Source organism: Lagenorhynchus albirostris, chromosome 3 (genome assembly GCF_949774975.1).
Source record: "Lagenorhynchus albirostris chromosome 3, mLagAlb1.1, whole genome shotgun sequence".
NCBI classification, from domain to species: domain Eukaryota; kingdom Metazoa; phylum Chordata; class Mammalia; order Artiodactyla; family Delphinidae; genus Lagenorhynchus; species Lagenorhynchus albirostris.
The window spans coordinates 159,748,008-159,768,074 of record NC_083097.1 but is presented as its reverse complement, the minus strand read 5'-3'; the positions used below and the strand labels follow the sequence as shown (position 1 = coordinate 159,768,074).

General features: G+C 56.0%; 1 protein-coding gene across 1 annotated transcript in view; it reads left to right on the top strand.

Annotated features, from left to right (window-relative positions):
* Positions 1–20,067, top strand: part of ELL (elongation factor for RNA polymerase II) — an 80,498-nt gene that overhangs the window by 47,056 nt on the left and 13,375 nt on the right. Inside the window, exons 2-6 of the mRNA XM_060144786.1 lie at positions 4,946–4,993; positions 11,756–11,877; positions 12,254–12,417; positions 14,578–14,852; positions 18,377–18,501. Coding sequence (XP_060000769.1) covers positions 4,946–4,993; positions 11,756–11,877; positions 12,254–12,417; positions 14,578–14,852; positions 18,377–18,501 — 734 coding nt within the window. The remainder of the gene's footprint in view (positions 1–4,945; positions 4,994–11,755; positions 11,878–12,253; positions 12,418–14,577; positions 14,853–18,376; positions 18,502–20,067) is intronic.

Genomic DNA, 20,067 nt, shown 5'->3' with positions numbered 1-20,067 from the left:
ACCCACTGGAGTCAGGCACAGGCCTTTGATGGGTGGGGCTTGTGTCCTGAGCGCACCCAGTGGACACCCAGCAACCTCCAAGTAAGGGTCCCCATTGGCGTCCACTGCAGCTTGCTGGTTGGAGCGGGAATTAGCCCAGATGGTCCTGTCCTGCCTTGTTTAACAGCAGAGGGTGGAAGTGGGGCCATGGCCCCAGGTGCTGGGAGGCACCTCTGTCATTGTGAGCGACCCATATGGCAGGGTTTCCAGAGGGGCCCGCGGCACTTGGGGTTACCCTCAGACTACCTGCCCCACTTTGAACCTGACTCAGAAGGAAGGGAGAGAGCCGATGAGTTTATCACGTGACCAGCTTCCTTCCGATAGTTTCTTGGAGGTGACAGGGCTGGATGCACTTTGAGTAATTCAAATAAAGTGTATTTGCTTCACAGTAAGCACCTGAAAACTTCTGTTTAAGAAGATGTTTTGATCTAAAACAGATCTCCATTTCAAGTAGCCCCTGCGCCACAACAAAACAGTAGTTGCCAAAGGCCACTTTGGTGGATGTTGAAGACGCACAAGTAGTTTTTAAGTACATTTTAGAACGCTTTAGAAAATTCTCTTTTCTTAAACCTTCTTGTAAAAATTTTAATTTTGTTGTGCTTCATTAAAATGTTATTGGGCCTCCAAGCTGGGAGTCTGTGACAGGTGGGATGGTCACATGCCAGTGTGCAGGACACTCCAAAATCAGAGACTCCTGCAGCCCTTGGAGAGGTGCCCTGGCCAGTGCCTGTGTTTCCTCCTGGAAACCGGATGCGGGGGACACAGTGGTGAGCAGGCAGCTTACCTACCGGCACCCCATGTGGAAAGGTCTGCAGAAAGGATCAAGGCTGTTGCCCCCAGGACAGAGGAAAACTGATGGGCGAGAGCCACAGCCAGCTTAGGCAGCTGCATTAACCCAGATCACTGAGGGTGGGCCCTCTGGTGCCAGCAGATGTGCTTTTGACTGCTCTTGGTCGCCAGCTGTTCGGCAGCATGGGCTGAGTGCCATTAGAATACACCTCAGGGGAGGGACTTCCCTGGCGGTCCAACGGTTTGGACTCTGTGCTTTCACTGCTGAGGGCCCGGGGTCAATCCCTGGTCAGGGAACTAAGATCCCACAAGCTGCAAGGTGCAGCCAGTCAGTCAGTCAGTAAACAGACAGCCACGGAGCAACTAAGCCCGTGCGCCACAGCTATTGATCCTGCGCTCTAGAGCCCGTGAGCTACAGCTGTTGAGCCCACGTGCCACACTACTGAAGCCTGCACGCCTGGAGCCCATGCTCTGCAACAAGAGAAGCGACTGCAATGAGAAGCCCGTGCACCACAACGAAGAGTAGCCCCCGCTCGCCGCAACTAGAGAAAGCCCGCGCACAGCAACAAAGATCCAACGCAGCCAAAAATAAATAAATAAAATAAATAAGTAAATTTATAAAACAAACGAACGTACCTCAGGGGAAGTCCCTGGTGGTCCAGTGATTAGGACTCTCTGCTTTCACTGCCGAGGGTGCGGGTTCCATCTTTGGTCAGGGAACTAAGATCCCATAAGCCGTGGAGCGTGACCCAAAAAAATGGAAAAGAAGAAAAAAAAATACACCTCAGTCATTGACCAAGTGTCATTGACTCCTCTTTTTGTTCCAAAGTCTTCCAAATGGTGGCTCTTGTCCCCTCTGCCGGCACAGGGGCTGGTGGAATTTAGACAGGTCTTGGCTTGGTGTCTTTTTTGCTAATAACGATAGACAGGTGGCCCATCACCTACATGTGTGTGTGTGTGCGCGTGTGCGTATGCATGCACGCGTGCACAGTGGTATGAGTGAATTGCTCTCTCGTCGATGAGAAGGACCTGGCCTGATCCTCCTACTGGAGGGAGGAGACACCACAAGAACCCATGTGGCCCGGACCCTGGTTCTATGATGAAAGTCAGGCGGCATGGGGACACACGCTTGAAGCCAGCCCTCCTGGCGTAGCGGAGGAAGCTTGGGATTTTAGACCTCTTGGCTAACTGCTCTACAGTATAAAGTCTTATTCTCAGTGCCCTTGGGGATTGAATGACTTTGTGAGAAAAGAGTCTCCCAAATAACTTGCTTGACAACTAGGCCAGTTAAATGCTTCACTAGATGGCCCACAGGGAGCGTGTGATCCAGGGGGAGGATGGCCCACCACACCATCGAGTCAGCCAGGCACCAGGGGGGCTGCCCTGATGGAGTCTCTCCTGGGAAGGTGCACCCTTCTTAGTTCCTCTCCTTCGCTACCTAAATCCGGGCTCACATCATTGCTGATGTCATGGCCTCTGTCCCCCAAGCCCCTGGAACACAGAGGCTTTGCTGTGTGTGGATGACAGACACACATGGTGCTATGGTTAGCCCCGAGCTGAGTCTTGCATGGAGATCTGAACCGAGAGACCTGGGGGCATGAGAACCAAGTCCTGCATGCTCTTTACTACCATGGTGTCCCACGTCTCTGCTCCGGGCTTTGCACTTGCTGTTCCCTGGTCAAGAACACCCTGACTTCCTAGCTTTCATGATCAGGTGATGTCAGTAGAGAGCTCCGTAATGACGACCAACAGGGTGGCTTTACCTTGACGCTGTCTTTGCTGTGTGCTTGTGTGTTCTGCTGTTTCCCTTCCACCCACTTTACATCACTCTTGCACTGAAAATGGTTAACAGACGGGAGTCTCTCCCCATGTTCAGGTGGTGTTCCTCAAAGCCCACACGAGTCTTCAGAGAAAGACCCTCTGTGTGCCCTAGGGCAGGTCACAGCATTATGGAGGCATCATTTGTAACCCATAGAACTTCCCCATTTTAGGTGTATAGTCAGTGAGTGTTAATGTTCTACCCAAGAAGTTCCCCCCAGCCCTTCTGCAGCCACTCCCCACTTCCAGGCACTCACTGATCTTTAGTTTTGCCTTTTCTGGAACTTTATATAGATGGAATCATCCATCGTGTGGTGTTATATGTTGGGCTACTCTCACTTAGCTGGTGGCTTTGAGGTTTGTCCACGTTGTGTCCATCAGGAGTTCGTTTCTTTTTATTTCTGGGTAGTCTTCTGTTGTTTCTCTGTCCACCAACTGATGGACATTTGGGTTGTTGGCTATTTTTTGAATAGTAAGAGTATTCTGCTATGTATGTTTTTTGTGCAGACATATATTTTCATTTCTCTTGGGTATATCCCTAGGAATGGAATTGCTGGGTCATGTGGTAACTCTGTGTTTAGCCTTTTAAGAAACTGCCAGACTTTTCTACAGCACCTTGTATGTTCCCACCAGTAAAGGACGAGGGTTCTGGGGTGTTGTCTTTTTTCTTTTAGCTAGCCCAGTAGGTGCCTGCGCCGTCTCTTCCTCACTGATGAGTAAGGGCTTCTGCCGTGCTTATTGGCCACCTGCAGGTCTTCTTTTTGATCTCTGTCTTTAACCCATTTCCAAGCAGAGGCCACTTAAATGTTGCATCTGCAGGGGCCCAGCTAGGCGGGGCCCCCACCGGTGCTGCTCCTCTAGTACTCTGAACAGCAGCCCAGGCAGTGGTCTGGTTGTGGTTTGCGGGACGGGTCATCTGGTCCTGAGCCTGCTTTGAAGGGACCTTGGCCCTTGTCTCAGCAGCACGGTGGCCCTTGTGCCTGCAGGGGCTGGAGCAGCACAAGGGGCTGGAGGACTTCCCATATCTGCCAGCCTGGCGGTGAGGAGTGTTGTGCTTTAGAAGTGTGGGGTGATTTCTGGGGCGTCAGATCCCATGGAGGTAAGTGCTGGAGCTCCGTGTGACCTCTCAGGTCTGCTCCAAATGGCGGAGTCCTTGGAGATCCTTGGCAAAAGGGGAGGCTCCTGGTAAGCAAAGTGGGGTGAGTGTGTGGCCCACAGGGTCCAAGCTGGCTGAGCCCTGTCTCCCTCACATGCCTACAGCCCTTGGCCCACTTGGTGACGGGGTCACGGGCACCAAGATGCCAGTCTGCCCATTGGTTGGTTCTCCCCACGTGTATGTAGCTCCTCTACCCACCCAGGGCTTGCGGTGGGCCTGACATTCTGAGTGGGGAGCAGACAGGTAGCCACTCCAGACACTCTGAGAGAGGCGTGGGGGGGCCCAGGTGGGAGAGCCTCCCCTCCCTCTAGGGGGTGCTAGGGTGGAGACCTGACAGGTGGGCTCTGATGGAGGTGGGAGAGCCCAAGACTTTGGCACCCTGTGGAGGAACTAGGGAGGACAATGGGCACAGAGGCCAATTTGGGCCCTGTGGGTTTGGGGGTAGAGGGAAGGGGTTGTGGTGACAAACCAGCACCACCCTGTCGGGTGATGTCTGCTACACAGAAGGTGGGTGCTGAGAGCCCCAAGATAGATGAGAAAAAGAGGTGCGACCCTCCATCTGGATCCGTGTTCTTTCTGAAATTCCACCAGAAGGCTGATCTCTGAATAGCTAAAGCTTAAATTATTTTGAGTTTTTTGGTGTATTTTTTCTTGTGACATTTGGAAATTCCGCCACTCCAAGTGCAGTGACAAGCTGCTCTGAAGCTGTGACGTGAGAGCTGGGCAGGCGCTGGGCTCTGTCCTGCCAGGGTGTTGGGGGGCAGGGCGTCACCTCATCAGCCTGCCTCCTGGCTGGTGGTGCTCACCCACCCCGATTCCTTTCCAGTGGGGTGTTTCTGAGGCAGGATGACCTGGGCTGTTGTTGGTTTTGGGCGAATGGTGAAAGGGGGCTGCCCATTGCCTGTATCTTCACTCTTGCCTCTCATGTGTACCTTCAGCCCTGGCCCCTGTGCCATCTGAGGAACTCCTATTGATCCTTCAAAACCCTGCTCCAGTAACCTTTCCTGTAATTTTCAACATGTGTGGATTTTATTTCACCCCTCCTGAAAACACTGTCCTTATCTGGCTCCTTGTATGACTGGGAAGTGAGTCTTTGAATTTCCAGATTCTTTATTGACATTTTTCCATCTTGCTTTTTTGCAGGACTCTGTTTCACTGAGACCTTCGATCCGATTTCAAGGAAGTCAGGGGGTGAGTCTTTTTTTGGTCTTAATCATATTTAGAATTGTGGAACTGGTGTGCTCCCTGCCCTGTTAGGGCTTGCTGGGCACAGCAGCCGGCTGGGAGCAGTGTTTTGGCCCCATCCACTTTTGTGCCAGGCTGGGCCCTATGCTGAGTCAAGGTCTGCCTCTGGTTGCCTCCAGGCTGGTCCTGTGGCTGGGGCCACACCAACAGGCCATCTGTGGTCTGAAGGCAGCTCTCCTGTCCAGTGGCTCTTCAGTCTCTCCCACTTCCTTCCTGTAGCCGCCAATCTGACTTGATCTCTGTGCTGATTCAAAACTATGGCCCCAGAGCCCAAGCAAGCCTGGAACTGTGCCCCCCCAGGGTGGGACGCTTGTCTCTGTTGGTGGACCTGGGACCATGGGTGTTTGTCTGGCTTTTGGTACTGGGCAGGGGGGTTATAGAAACTCAACATTCCCATTTTTTCGTGAAAGGTATTTGATTCTAAATAACCATCTTACAGAAAAATTGGGGAATGGAAGAAAGGGTGGGTTGTCTATTATCCTTACCCCCCCAGGTCTTAGGACCCCCATATCGTCCACCTACCAAAGGTGCTTTAGAACACTTTAGTTTTTCTTCCAGTCTTCATTGCAAGTCTTTTTTTTTTTTTAAATCTGAAGAGTTGCCATATGTGTCTAAGTCAGTTTCCACCTGACAGCCTGCTGGCTTCTTACAGAACCAGGGGTTCTGTGGGTTTTGCCCCAGCCAGCATGCTCCAGAGAGATGGAGCCTTGAGGAGATATGTGTCTGAATGTGCAGATACATTGATACCAAGAGATTTATTGCAAGACATTGACTCATGTGGTAGTGGGGCTGATGAGTCTGAATTCCATGGGGCAGGTAGGAGCTGGCACTGGGGTTCATAGGTGAGCTTCTTCCTCCTCAGGGAGGCCTTAGTTTCCTTCTTAAGGCCTTCAGCTGATTGGATGAGGCCCACCCAGAGCATGGAGGGTCATCTCCTTAAAGTCCGTTGGTCGTGGGTGTCACTGCATCTACGGAGTACCTCCACGGCACACCCAGATTACCATTCATAGAGTCTTTGGGGGCTGTGGCCCGGCCAGGGGGACACACGAACTGACCATCACCCCAAGACCAGTCAAGGTCGGTGGGGCCCTTAAAGGCCCCAGGGCCCTCCCCCCGACACCCCTACCCCCCCGCCTCCCCGTGCCTCCTCTGGGGCTTCCTCCACACCTTCATTGGCCCCATCAGTCTTCTGCCAGTCACCCTTTTGCAGTCTCCACTTTATCTTCCCTGAGACATTTCCCCAGGGGTTGGAGGTCAATGCTGGGCTTGCTGCCAGACTGGCCCAGTGGCGCCCTCTTGTGGCCCATGATCACTCTGTGCCCTCAGCAGCCGTGGGAAGATGAGGAAGCCAGTGCACGGATTGGTGTTCATTTATCCAGTGAGCGATGCTTTCTAGTCAGCAAGGCACCACGTGGCTGCTCATAGAAGCGCTGTGAGGTTCTCCTGGGTTGTACCCCGTGTCGCCCAAATTCCTGTGCAAAACCTAAGAGCCACATCCATTCAAGTTAGGGGTCCCAACATCTTAGTCTTAGACTTATGCTTTGCCCACATTTCCTTCCTTCTGGGCATTCTCATGTGTAATGGAGTTCCTAGAAGGTTCTGAGGGTGTGGAGGCCCTGCGCTGCAGCTCGGGGCAAGCCAGGCCATGAGTCTCCACTAAGAGGCTATTCCCTGTCTGAGACCATGTGAGGGCTGGAGGGGGCTGTGTGACAAGGGGGGTGCTTTCCCAGCTTGCTGTGAAGGATCAGGTGCTAAGTCTGCCCCTTATGACCTCTGGACCTTGTCCTTCTCCTCCTGGGCATTGATGGAATGTGACCATTCCTCCCTGCCAGGTGTGAGAGGCCTGGCCTGGTGCCAGGCACACGGCGGACTCTGTCCTGACCAGGCCATACCTGCATGGTCACCCAGAGCGGAGGAGGGGAGGAGGCAGGGTGCCTCGCTCTCCGCTCCCACTTCTCCTGGTCGCTCCGTACACTCCACCTGTGAGGTTGGAAATAAGAGTAGGAGGCTGGCGGGTGGAGTTGGGCAGGCTCATTCAGCGTTGCTGATGCTTGGGCTGACTTGATGTTCTGGACCCCGTGTAGGCCGACAGGGCCCACTTCCCAGAGGCCCATGAAGCTGGCAGACTGAAGATTGAGACCCTATTTGCTCCTTAGCTCAGGGACCTTGGCCAGATCTTCTCCCTCTGTCCCTTGGCCTCCCTGCCCAGGAGATAGGCCACCCACCTCAAGGGTTGTATGCAGGTTAACTTGGCCTTAGGAGAACCAGAGTCCTCCCTGCATTCCAGAACCCGCTCACTCAGTTCCTGGTGCTAATCCCCACCTGATGTGAATGCAGTACAGCTGGCGTAGGGTCTCGGTGTCACTCAGCTCCTGGGTTGGGAGTCACATCCAGTCCAGCCACCTCCCCGCCTGTGCTGTGAGCGCCACAAGGGCTGGGTGCTGTGCGGCTGGGCCCCGGTGTTGGCTGGTTCCTTGGGGCAACTGTATGGCATTGCCAGGTTCCCCGGAGAGCCTGGCCCCACCTGTAGCACATCCATGATCTAGGGCATCTAGGGCATCGTCTTCAGAGCAAAATGCTCACCTTTGTTTCATTTGCCGTGTACATGTGTGTTCTCTGCCCTCTCACAGACACTGAGCTGGCTGACCTGGGCCCCTCTGCCATCAGGGGTCACTTCTCAGTTGTCAGCCCCTGACAGCTGGTGAAGCGTCAGGCTGCAGAGGGGAAAAGAAAACCCCACTTGGCCGGCTGCAGCCCAGCACTCTTCAGTTGATGAAAAAAGAAAGAAAGGGAAGTAGGGTTGGCATCCAGGGCTGTTGAAGGCATTTGCATGTGCTGCAGCAGGAACCCAAACGGCAGTTTACAGAATGAGGTTTGGTGGCACTTGTCAAGGGCCTTTGACTGGTGTCTCTGTGATCTAGGAGCCAACTCTGCGGGAATCATTAGGGATGTGCGCAAGATTGAGCCACAGGGGTGCTTGTTGCTGTGTCACGGGGATAACTTGGAAAGCCCGGGAAGGGGCGGGCAGGTGGGCGGGCGTTGTGCACTCCCGCTTCCCAGGGCCCACAGTGTGCGGGAGCGGCTCTCCAGAAGGAAATAGGTGCTTAGGAAGCGCCCTGGGTCTGGGGTTGCTTAGGAAGCGCCCTGGGTCTGGGGTTGAGGAAGCTAGCCTCCCAGTGGGCGGAAGAGGCCACTACAACTCTTAGGAGTTGTATTTAGCTGCGCAGTAGTAACTCTTTACCCAAAATATGTTTTATTCTGAGGGTTCCCTGGAAAAGAAAGATAATGAAAACAAACGTTCTCTGAAAACCCCTCTGGCTGGAGAGAGCCTGGCTCATCAGTTTGGTTCCTGTGTGTGCCTGTTTTGTCTTGTTCTTACCTGACTGGAATACCAAGTGCTCCCCACCATTTATCCCCCACCCAGCTCGGGACCTGATTTGTCTCGTCGAAGCTCCCACCTGCACCGCAGACAGACCAGGCCCGGCAGGTCTGGGGGAGGGCTGCCGGCCTGACTTGGGACAGATTTCAAAGGGGGTTGATTTAAGGGCTCTGGCAGGGACTCGACCTACTCGCAGTGGAACCAACACCCCCTCTTGGGCCTTAGGCCTCAGAGGCGGATGTCAGTCCCTCAGGTGCCCAGGACCATTTGGGATGGGACAAGGCTGTTTGTTGCTCCAGGTCCATCTGTTCGTCTGTGCACACAGACACATGACAACTCCCTCTGCCTCCCCATAACCAGGAGTTGGGGCTAACATCAGATGCACCCAAACCTGCCATGCTCGGGCCAGCTGAGGGCCACGTGGCAGCTGAGACCTGGTCCAGAAGGCACACGTACTGCTAAGCGGGGCCCAAGTTTCGGAAAATGTGTCGAGCTCTCCGCTGTCACAGAGAAAGCCGCGCATTCCTGAGCCATTCGTGCCCAGCTGGCTGGTTTCCCTGCTGGTTTCCAGCGACTGGTAGCCATTAACCAGCATCGTTAACCAGCAGCAAAACAGCCTGTTAACCAGAGGATTCCATAGGGGGTGGTGCCACAGAGCTGGGAAGGGCCTGGGGCTTCAAGATCCTCCAGTGCCAGGCTCCAAGCAAGCTCCTCTTCCCACCGTCCTGCAGCCCCAGTAGCTGCACAGACCCTCCTCTGGGCTCTGTGCTGTGCCCCCGCCTCCAGGATTTTGGAAGTGGCCATACATACCCATGTGGAAAAGGTTCTCACAGGGTAAAAGGATCACAGTGAAGGTTCCACCACACCCCTGCCCAGAGAGAAGCACGGTTGCATCAGAGCTCATGCTGTACGTACCCTCTCCTTTCCTCGTAGGGGCGATAGCCTGATGGGGACTGTGGCAGTCATGGCAGCCACTGCCCTTTGAGCAGACTGAGATGGAAAAATGCCACCTGGGGAGGCCTGGTCTCTGCCAGAGCTGGGATGTGGCGAGGGGAGAGGATCAAGGTCAGGATGGAGGAAGAGCCACCCGTGTTGGGGTTCAGGCTCCATCGGAAGTGCCTTTTGATTTTTCTGACTTTGTGGTGCACAGTCTTCCTGCCGCATTTTGGGCGACTGCATCAGTGTGTACCTGGCTGCGGGTGCATCTCCCACAGTGACCCTCAGAAGCATCTGAGTGCTGGGTTTTCAGTTACTTCTATAATGGAGAACAAAAGTCACATCTGCAAAGGAACGAGCAGACAACACAGGGTGGCTACTAGTGCTGGACGAGATGCTGCACACGCACTGGAGCGTGTGTGTGTGTGTGCGCGTGTGTGTGTGTGCGTGTGTATACATGTGTGTTTTCCTGCCCGAGGTGAGTGATAGCAGGCAGTCTGGGTTTGAATTTTTTATAGATGCTGAGTGTGAGCTGCTCCATCTCTTTTTGACCCTCATAAAGAAACAGGTGTCTGTGTTGAGATGAGGGCCTGCGTGGCTGGCCAGGGCCGACCTGGCATTGCCACCCTGCTGGTCTCCTCCATGGACTTTGGCCTCACCTGCCACTGGGTGTGTGTCCTGGGGGGGGGGGCCTGCCCCCGAACTGCATTGACAGGATCATGCTGGAGGGCCAGGAGAGAGTGCTGGACAGACCCCAGCTGGGTGGCTGGGTGGAGCTGGGCCAACGGGGCAGCCTTTCTCCTGGGCAGCATTCATCCTGGGGCGGGGACGTGGGGGACAGGGATGATCATTGGCCCAAGGTCATTTGCAGTCCTTGGACGGCTGGTGCAGACTGTCCGTCTCCCCCAGGCCAGGCCCTTCCTGCCCTGAGCGGCTGTGCCTGGGAGCCACTCTGTGACGCCTTGGCTCTCAATGTGCACGGCGGGGGCCTCTCTTTGGAGCAGGGACTGGCTGTGCATTGAGGGCTTCCTGCAGCATTTTGAGCCAGCCCTGGGTTGTGTGACCTCCCAGCTTCCCTCATGGGTCTACACACCACCCTGAGGGCTGGGGCAGGGGAGCCGCATCCCTCCCTGTGGCCCAAGCTGCCGTGTCCTTGCTCTCACGGACAAGGCTCAGACAGGCTGAGCTGCCTGCAGGCGCACGTGACAGCTGTGCACAGGGCAGGGGGGATTCAGCCCTGAGCCGCATTCTGTCCAGTGCTGATGAGGCGTGTTAGCGTCCTCACACAACCAAAGAGGAGACGTGCTCGCCCTGGCCTGCTGGGCTGGTGCGACAGCCCAGGAACGAGGCCTGCTGCCCCCTAACCCCCAGTGCTGCCCCTTCTTGTTGACCACCTGTGACCCCACCTTGTGTGTCTGCCTAGCTGTGATGAGCTCCTGTGCTCAAGCCCAGGGATTACTTTAAGGCTGGTCACCTCTGGTGACAGGGTTCTGGAGGCCCTTCCACTGCCTGCACAGGGGCTGGCAGCCGGAATGTCAGGTTTTCCTCTCTGTGTTTTTCAGCAGCTGCTGGCCTTCACCCAGTGTGGGCAGGGGGCCAGAGGGTCGGCCTGGAATAAAGTGGCCTCTGGATGTCCTGCCTATGCTGAACCCTGCACTTTGGCCAGGACTAGTGCTGTCTGTCTGTCTGTCAGCCAGGTCGTCTGTCTCTTCCCTCTGGCGGCTGTGGCTTTGCCTCGCTAGGCTACAGTGGTGCTCTCTGAAGTTGGGGTTACATAAACCATGGCACACGCATCCCCTGTCATGGTTGACTGGGGGCAAGTGCTGCCCCTCTGTGAGCCCCTCGGGGCCCGTGCCTGCCTTATTCATGGACACCCAGGTGGAGTCATCAGTGTTTGGCCTGGAGGAGGTGGAGAGGGCGTTGCTAAGTAGGAGTGCGGGTCAGGGTATCTCGACCTCTCAGCATGCCCTGCCCGCTGCTGACGCCCACCCATCTTGTCTCATCTCATCTTTACGGTTGCCCTGAACCAGATCAGCCCTGTTTGGTGGGGAAACTGAGTCATGGCCCAGCTTGGGGTGGGGTCCCTGCCTCTGGTTGTGTGCTGAGTGCTCTGTGCTCCTCAGACTGAGTTGCCATTGCTGCTTAGAAACCAGACACAGGACCCCACCCCCCTGCCACTGCATGAGAACCCAGGACCCACCAGCAGCCTGTCCATGGTGACACGCTGGTCCTGTCACTGTCGGGAAAACAAAGGTGCGTTTCAAAGGAATGTGGTTGCACATTCCCACTGTAAGGGGCATGCTTCAGGGATGGGCCTGGGTCCTGTGCTGGCCCATCCTGTGGTCCCTTCTGTGCTGTGGACCTACCGGTGATGTCCCCCCCTCTCCACGCAGCACATCTCCATCCCCCAGCCTGACTGCCCCACGGAGCCGCGGACGTTCTCCTTCTACCTCTCCAACATCGGCCGTGACAGCCCCCAGGGCAGCTTTGACTGCATCCAGCAATACGTCTCCAGGTGAGCCTTGCCCAGGCTGCCCCAGGTCTCCCAGTGGGCAGACCCGCCTCCCCCGACTTCCACTGTGGCGTCCCCCTGCCCCAGCCTGCTGTGCAGATGTTTACCCACCACCTCCAGCCCCAGCGCCCCTTCTTCCCCTTCTCAAGTGAGCTACCCTGGCTCCTTACAGTGTGTTCAGGGCACAGGTCTAGGTCCTGGCGTGCCACCTGTGGCCCAGGGACCTGGGTTCCCTTGTTTCTTTCGGGTCAAGATGTGCCTTGAAGAAACCGTGTTGCCCAAGTCAGCACCAAGCCCCATTTCTTGGACATGGGGGTGGTGACCATCTCTCCTGGTCATCCCAGGTGCTCATCCCAGCTTCTGGCCCCTTGTCTTGCAGCCATGGGGATGTCCACCTGGACTGCCTGGGCAGCATCCAGGACAAAATCACAGTGTGTGCCACCGACGACTCCTACCAGAAAGCGCGGCAGAGCCTGGCACAGGCTGAGGAGGAGACGCGGAGTCGAGGCGCCATCGTCATCAAGCCCGGAGGCCGTTACCTGGGTGAGGATCAGGGGCCTGGGGCTCCACCTGTGGGGGCCTTGCACCTGCTGGGCAGCTGTCGGGGGAGCAGGAGAGACTCGGCCCATCCAGACCAGGAGCGGGAGTGACGGGTTGACAGAGGTAGGATGAGCTGGGTCAGTGTTGGGTCAGGACAGAAGGTCCTTCCTGGGTGGTATCTGCTGCCTTCTGAACCCAAGATGGACTAAGGGACCCGAGAATTCCAGGCATTCTGAATCTCAGGGCTCCTCTCCCAGGCTGTAGCCTTAGGGACCTCTGCCCATCATGGAGACTGACCCTACATGAAGCTAGAGCTTCGGTCTGTCCTCCAGCTGCCACCCCTGCCCTCACCTGCCCAGATGTCTCCTTCCCAAGACCGACGTGGCCGGGGCAAGGTGCAGATGACGAGATGCACCCTGTGGCGGGCGGCCTGCTGCTGTGTTGGGGCCAGCGAGGGGCCATAAGGTGGAGACCAGGAAGGAAACGCATTGATCCCTGTTCACTGGGAAGGCTCTGGCCCCTCAGCATCTGCTTGGAAACAATTTCAGTGAAGTCGAGACACTGACAACATTAAAAGTATAGGGAAAAGAGTACTATCTATTTATCCATTTAGAAAGCCCCGTCATCTTGCTGTAGTCTTCCCGCCTCCTGGATGCAGATGGAGTTAAGGAGTCATTGGAATGCGTTGCCAGGCAAGAAAGCCCTGAGAGAGGTGTGAAACGGCTTACAGCAAGGGAGAACTTGATGGCTTTTGGGGTTTTTTTCTTCTTTAAGGAAAAGCAAGAGCGTTTCACATTGCTCCAAAGAGCATGCGATTTTCCTTGCTTGGCAGTGGGGTTGGCTCTGAATGAAACCCCAGACGGTGCAGGAATCTGTCCTGCCTGTCAGCGCTGGGCCCCAGTGGATGTGGCTGTAAGTGACCAGGGAGCCTGAGCCCTGGGCAGTAAGCTGCCCAAGAGGTGCCAGCCAGAATCTAAAAGGGCTTCAGAGCCTGCTTTTGCTTCAAGATGCAAATGTGGACATTTGTACACATTTGAATACATTTTGGGTGGGTCTTTCAGTCAAAAACTTGGTCCAAAATTCGTGTTACGGTGCCATTTCGGGTACAATGAAGGTTTTTGCAGTAGTTTACGTTCTGGTGGAAACGCTCGTGTCCTGGCCTCTTAAGCCACCGACGTGCACATCCTGGGTGTGTCAGGCCTCTCCCCCCACCCCACGTCGGCCCGTCAGATGGGTCCTCTGGGGACGAAGTCTGGCCCTGAGGATTCTAAAAGCACTTCTTCCCTGTGTTCATTTGACAAATCAGATTTGAGGGATACATGCAAAAGGAAGTCGTCGTGGAGAGGTTTCTGGCCCAAGGATTCAAGGGGTGCGCTGACTTTGCTCAGCAGTCCTCGTTCCTGCAGTGGCGGGAGCGCCGTCCAAGGTGGAGTTAATGACTTAGGAGTGGAAGCACCCTCCCTCGAGAGCAGTGCTGGAGGCTCCATGGAGGATCCCCTTGTACGTCTCTGTTTGCAGCAAGAGGGTGGGGGATCGGCCTGCTGCCCCCGGGCCTCCAAGCACAGCCAGTCTGCCCAAGGAGCACTTGCCAGGGCCACAGCTGGGGAGCTGCTCACACCCTGGGGTCTCTAGAGCAGCTGCCCAAGTGGCCCTGACGCCTTTATTTTCCTTCTCCTTTTTCATAAAAAAGAATGACGGATCCTGTGGGACCAGCATAGTGCTGTGGAGTTCAGTCTCTGGGTGCCTGCCTCTGGCAGTTATGGGACTCCCTTGTTAACATCAGCCCCCTCTCCCCATATGGGTCAGGTGTTTTGGGTCCCCAGGATGTAGGCTGCCCATGATGAAGTCAGTTAAGGCTCTAAGCCCGCTTCTCTTTCCTGTAGCTCCCGCTTCTGAGACTGTGGGGCCCTGCAAGTGCCCACTGAGCTGTTTGTGGTCAGCAGGTGGCAGTCTCGGCCGCCCAAGGGCCCCACTGAGCAGGTGGGGCTGGACGAGGCTTGAATTGCCTTCTCTTGGGCTTAGTGAGAGCTTGGGGCTGTCGGCCATCGGCCATCCACGGGTGCCCACGAGCTCGCTCAGGAACTTGGCGTCGGCCCCAGGCAGTGGGACACGGTGGCCACTCCCTCACCCCTTCCAGTCCCTAATGCCTGGCTCTTATTGCAGGCAAAAAGGTTCAGTTTCGGAAACCGGCCCCGGGGGCAGTGGATGCTGTGCCCTCCCGGAAGCGGGCGACCCCCATCAACCTGGCAAGCGCCATCAAGAAAACCAGCGCTGGCAGCGTTAGCGGGGGCAGCGGGGTGTCTCAGCGGCCCTTCCGTGACCGGGTGCTGCACCTCCTGGCGCTGAGGCCCTACCGGAAGGCCGAGCTGCTGCTGAGGCTGCAGAAGGACGGCCTGGCCCAGGCGGACAAGGACGCGCTGGACGGCCTCCTCCAGCAGGTGCGTGCTTGCCCTGGACTGGCCTGGGCTGCGCATGTGGCACTCACTGTCCAGGGCCCTCCTCCTTACCAGCTGCGGACACACAGGCAGTGCGCGTAGCACAGGGGATCCAAGACTTCAGTCGCACAAGGTTTTTAGAATTGAACGAAGTCTGAGGAACCCGCAAGCATGAGTTAGCAAGAGCTCGGGCTTCACAGTCAGACAGCAAGGGCCTCCTTATTGCTCATCAGTTGTGGCTCCAGGCAAGGGGCTTCATGTCTGGACCCTCAGGCTTCCATCTGCGGCTGGGGCATGACCACAGCACCTCTCTTGGGGTCAAGAGCTAAGCGGGCAGGAGCGTGGTGCCAGCAGGTGGAGCCTGCTGTTAAGCAACCGGGGCTTTGGAGCAAGGGCGGTGGCCCCAGCACCTTCCTGAGGCCTTACCCTAGAGGAGGCAACTTGAGGACCCCTGAGAAGGTGAGTGGCTCACTCCGGCTTCACCACATCAGCTGGGCCATGTGGATACCACTTTGCCATGAAGTGGGGATGGGCCACCTCAGAGCGCTGTGAAGATGGCACAGCCAGCAGCAGTCACGCCAGCATCCTGAGGACGAGGCGTGGCCCTGCCTCAGATACTCTGGGCACTTGGATGGTGCCTCTTATAGCAGAAAGTACGCGCCGTGACCATCAGTAGCTATGTCTGAGGATGAGTTTCAGATTTACCGAGTTCTTCAGCAGGCCTCTGGGCACTTCTCTTCCCCATCCCCAGTGCAGTCCAAGGCTGCTGTGACCACACAGCACGTTTGTTGGGAGGATGTCGGCATGGCTCTCATCCCCCCCGTGCTCTGGCTGGGGTCCCTGTGTTACCCATTACCCCCCGAGAGTTCAGGGCAAAGGGAACGGGTGAAGAGGGAAGAGAGGCCTCTGTGACATTCCCCTGCATTCCGAGGCGCAGATGCAGGCCTGGGCAGGGGCTGGGCCCCATCCACAGAGCAGGTGAAGGGTGCCTCCCCCATCCTTCACCCGAGGAGAGTCCTCTTGTGTCCTGAGGGCTGAGGTGCTCACCAGAGACTCACGTTACTGTCAGGAGCGCCCATGTCCACTCACTGGGTGCTTTTGTGCGGATTTGGCCTCCTGAGCCGCTGTCCCCCACGTGGAGGTCATGCTGGCAAGGACTGAGCAGCACTGTTTCTCCCTGCAAGCTTAGGAGTTGGCTCGGGGCCTATTAGAAGATAGATGCATGGCTCTGGAGCCCAGAAGTTTTCTTTGGCAAAGGGGCTTGCCAAAGCACCCAGAAAGCTCTAGAACCAGGAACAACATTCCCAGGGCGCTCGTTTCCTTGGAAAGTCGCGTGCCGGCCTTGCCCCTGGGAAATGGGGGGAAGTATGTGGGAGGCCCTTTCCCTGGGCTGGGGGCCACCCAGAGCTGCCTCCTGCAGCACGGGGTGACCACAGCAGGGCTGAAGGGAGCTGGACAGAGGCATCAGACATGAGCCAAGACTGGAGACAAGTGCGGCAGCCACGCCCACCCCTGGCTGTGCCTGTAGCTTGCATTGCCATCCAGCCAGGCCCTCAGCCCCTGGTATAGCGTTCTTAGAAATGCCCTTGCTCCCGCTCTCTAATCTTGTTCTGTTTGTGCCCAGAATAAAAAAGCACAATGCAGAATGTGACCCTTAGCTGACCGAGCACTTGATTACACCTGAGATTTACCCACTGAGCAGCCCTCAGATGCGGCAGGGATGCCAGGCTCAGTTCTCTGGAGAGAGAGGGGTCTGGTGGTTCTGACTTAGGTCTGCCTGGGGCACTGCTCCATTTTTAACCCCTGTGACATTCTCATTGCTCCTGGTCCTTTCCTGGGACCAGAGAGGCACCGTACTGGGCTCCAGCTTCTCCAGTGGACTTGGGTTTGGCAGCTCCTAGGGGGTGGCCCAGCCAGTGTCTTGGGGTAGAGCATCCTCCTCGCGCCCGCTCTGATTTCTCCTAAACTGCCCCAGCTGCCTTGTGCTTCTGTGTTTACTACCCAACTTGTTCTCCGCAGCGGTGTGGGGGGCAGGAGGACCCCCGCCAGCTTGGGGATGGGAAGGTGTCGGGGGCTGTGCCTCACCCAGGATGCTCATTTCCAGCCCCCGCAAGTGACCAGGGACTCTGATGAACAGCACTAACAAAACCACACTGCTCAAAGGCGCCTTCTCTATTCCTTCTGTGAAAACAGAAAAGATTTAAGGCGTTCCATCTTCCTGGTGGGAGTGTTGACGGGTGGGTGGCTCTTCTGGAGAGCATTTTAGCAAAACGTATCAAGAACCATAAAAATGTTCAGAGCCTTTGACCCACTAATCCCACTTCCGGGAAGCTGGCTGAAGAAAACCATCACCAGCATGGAAAAACCTGCACAAGTGACGTCTGTTTATGCTACAGAGAAACTGGAAACGGCGTCAGCATCCAACAAAGGAGAAACGTTTGAGTACATCACAGTGTAGCCACTTGGTGGAATATTACTCAACCATTAAAAATACTCCTTGTGAAAACTGCTGTGATGTGGAGAACTTGTAGTCTCAGTGATAGCGAAAAACAGCGCGCCAGCCACACGGCTACACACGCGTGTTCTGGAGACCATGGTGCCCAAGCGAGACACTCAGGGAAGTGCCCGCTTCAGGTCAGGGGCCTGAATTCCGTCAAACATCTTACGGCAAACGTTTTAAATCCATCTTCGCAAAGAGTCTTGGAGACAAGCTCAGCTTTTGTTAACCAGCAGCAGCAGGGCTGGCTGGTTGCAGGGAAGGTGGGCTCAGCATGGCCCCTGGAGGCACCACTCACCCAGCACCCCAGTCTCGGCCGACTCTGCCACAGGAGGTCTGAATCCGAGAGCGGGTATGTTAGTCCATCGGGCTGCTGTAACAGAATACCATAGACTGGATGGCTTATACACCACAGACGTTTACTTCTCACAGCTTTGGAGTCTGGGAAGTCCAAGATCAAGGCGCTGGCAGATTGGGTGTCTGGTGAGGGCATGTGCCCTGGTTTATAGACAGCTGCCTTCTTACTGTCATCACAGGGGGGAAGGGGTGAAGGAGCTCTCTGGGTTCTCCTTTATAAAGACACTAACCCCATCATGAGGGCTCCACCCTCATGACCTAATCACCTCCCAAAGGCCCCACCTCCGAATACCATCACCTTAGATTAAGGGGGTTAAGATTTAACGTGGACTTTGGGAGGACAAAAATGGTTCAGTCCATAGCAGGGGGATGGGCTGGTGATGGAGTCTTGGGAGTATAGATGGCAGCCTCCCCTTTTTGGAGCCAACCTAGCCTCCAGCAGCTGTAAGACGTGTATATATGGACCTGCTGCCCTGACCCTTCTGCACCCCGAGGGTTGCTGCGCTGGCAGGCAGGGGAGCTGTGGGGTGAGGTGTTGGCTCGGGGAGGGAGTGTGCTGTCCTCTTTCCCCTTTCACGTCTGTCTCCGCCTCTCCCTGCCCCCTCGCAGATGCTTTCAGGAACATCTGTCTCTCTCGGGCATCACACAAGGTGACACCAGCTCTGTCTTGCAGGTAGCCAACGTGAATGCCAAGGATGGCACGTGCACGCTGAAGGACTGTGTGTACAAGGATGTGCAGAAGGACTGGCCCGGCTACTCAGAGGGGGACCAGAAGTTGCTGAAGCGGATGCTCATCCGGTAACTGCCTCCCTATCCCTGAGCGAGTTCCCAGCCCCTGGACCTGGGGCAGATCTCATCCCAAGGATGCTGGGGGGGCCTCATCTGGCCCCAAAGGCTGCAGGGCCCGCAAGCAGGATGGAGGGGTCTGTGGAGACTGCCTGGGTGGCCCACCGTGTCCTCCTGTAGGGTAAAGGCCAGCCCTTACCGAGTGGGGTGGAGGGTGTGAGTCACCATCTTGAACACCAGAATGCCCGGACAGAAGGCCCCAGACCGTTCCTTCTGCCCCCTCTTGCCCTTCCTGTCAAGGTTGCTTCCAAAACCTGCACATCCCCACAGGCGTCTGCTGCGGGCCCTCTTTCTTAAAAAGAGCCTCTCAAGGACGAGAAGCAGAGAGAAGCAAAACAAAACTCCCCACAGACAAGATTAAGCAGCATTAATTAAATGCATCCCGTCTCTGGTTAATTGGGACCCAAAGTCAGGAGTGGCCACGGTAGCTCTAGGGAGAAGTGGGTAAGTAGGCCCCCATCTGAGGCAAGCAATTAATGATTTCCTTCTCAATTGATGCCTGGCTCCGGAGCCCGGGCTGTGAAGTGAAGTGCTGTTCAGAACAGCCTGATATGCTAATTAGTTCTTAAGTGATTTCTCAGGGACTTGGAGCTATTTATGAAGGGTTTTGGGTTTTTTTTGTTTTTTTGATTTTTTTTTTTTTTAAGTTTAGCTGTTTAAAGCAGTAATTGCGTCTGGAAAGCAGAGCTGAGTCGGGGCCAGTCTAGGTGAACCCTGAGTTCCTCCTTGGCCCTGCGGGACACTCACCTGCTGTCCCGGGGTCACTGCTCTGGCTGTCTGGAGGTCTCTGGGTGCTCAGGGAGGCTGAGAGGAGATGGTCTCAGCAGAAGGTGCCCCCCCGGCCCCCACTGCCCTCTCTGGGGGTCCTCTGTTGCCCCAGCAAAGCACATCCTGGGTAGGCAGTCACCTCCTGCAGGTGTTCACATCTATCACGTTTTTTGGCAAAGGGTTGAAATAGTCACTTACACCCACCCTAGTGCTTTGAGGTGGCCAGGGGCACATGGTGGGGGGCACCTTGAGGCTGCTTCCACTCTTCCTTCCTTCAGAGCCTCTCACTGGGTGCCTCGCTGATCTCAGACCCCAAGCGTCTTGTCCTCCCAGAGCTCCCGGGAAGGGGTGTGGCCGAGAGCGAGCAGCCTGTCTGTGTGTGAATGGGTGTGGTTTGTAGGAAACAGCGCCTGGGCTGAATCTTGAGGGGTGTTAGGTGGGAGGTTCCTAGGGATGCGGACTCTGGAGCTCAGTATAATGCCAAGCTCACGCTTCCTCCCTTGTTTTCGCTCTGGGCTGTCTGGATGCTCTTCTCTCCGTCTGCGTGGGCCGCTGGGAGAGCAGCCTCGCCACCGGAAGCCTCTTGGGAAGCCGACAGCTCCTACTGCCCTTGGAAGCGTGAACTGATTGGCGCGCAGAGGGCAGGGTCAACACCCCTGATGCCCGCAGCCACACAGAAGGTTTCTCCAGGCGCCCCTCTGCACAACTTGTTTTTCTTTAGGTTGCTCCCTTCCTGAAGAAAGCCCCAGT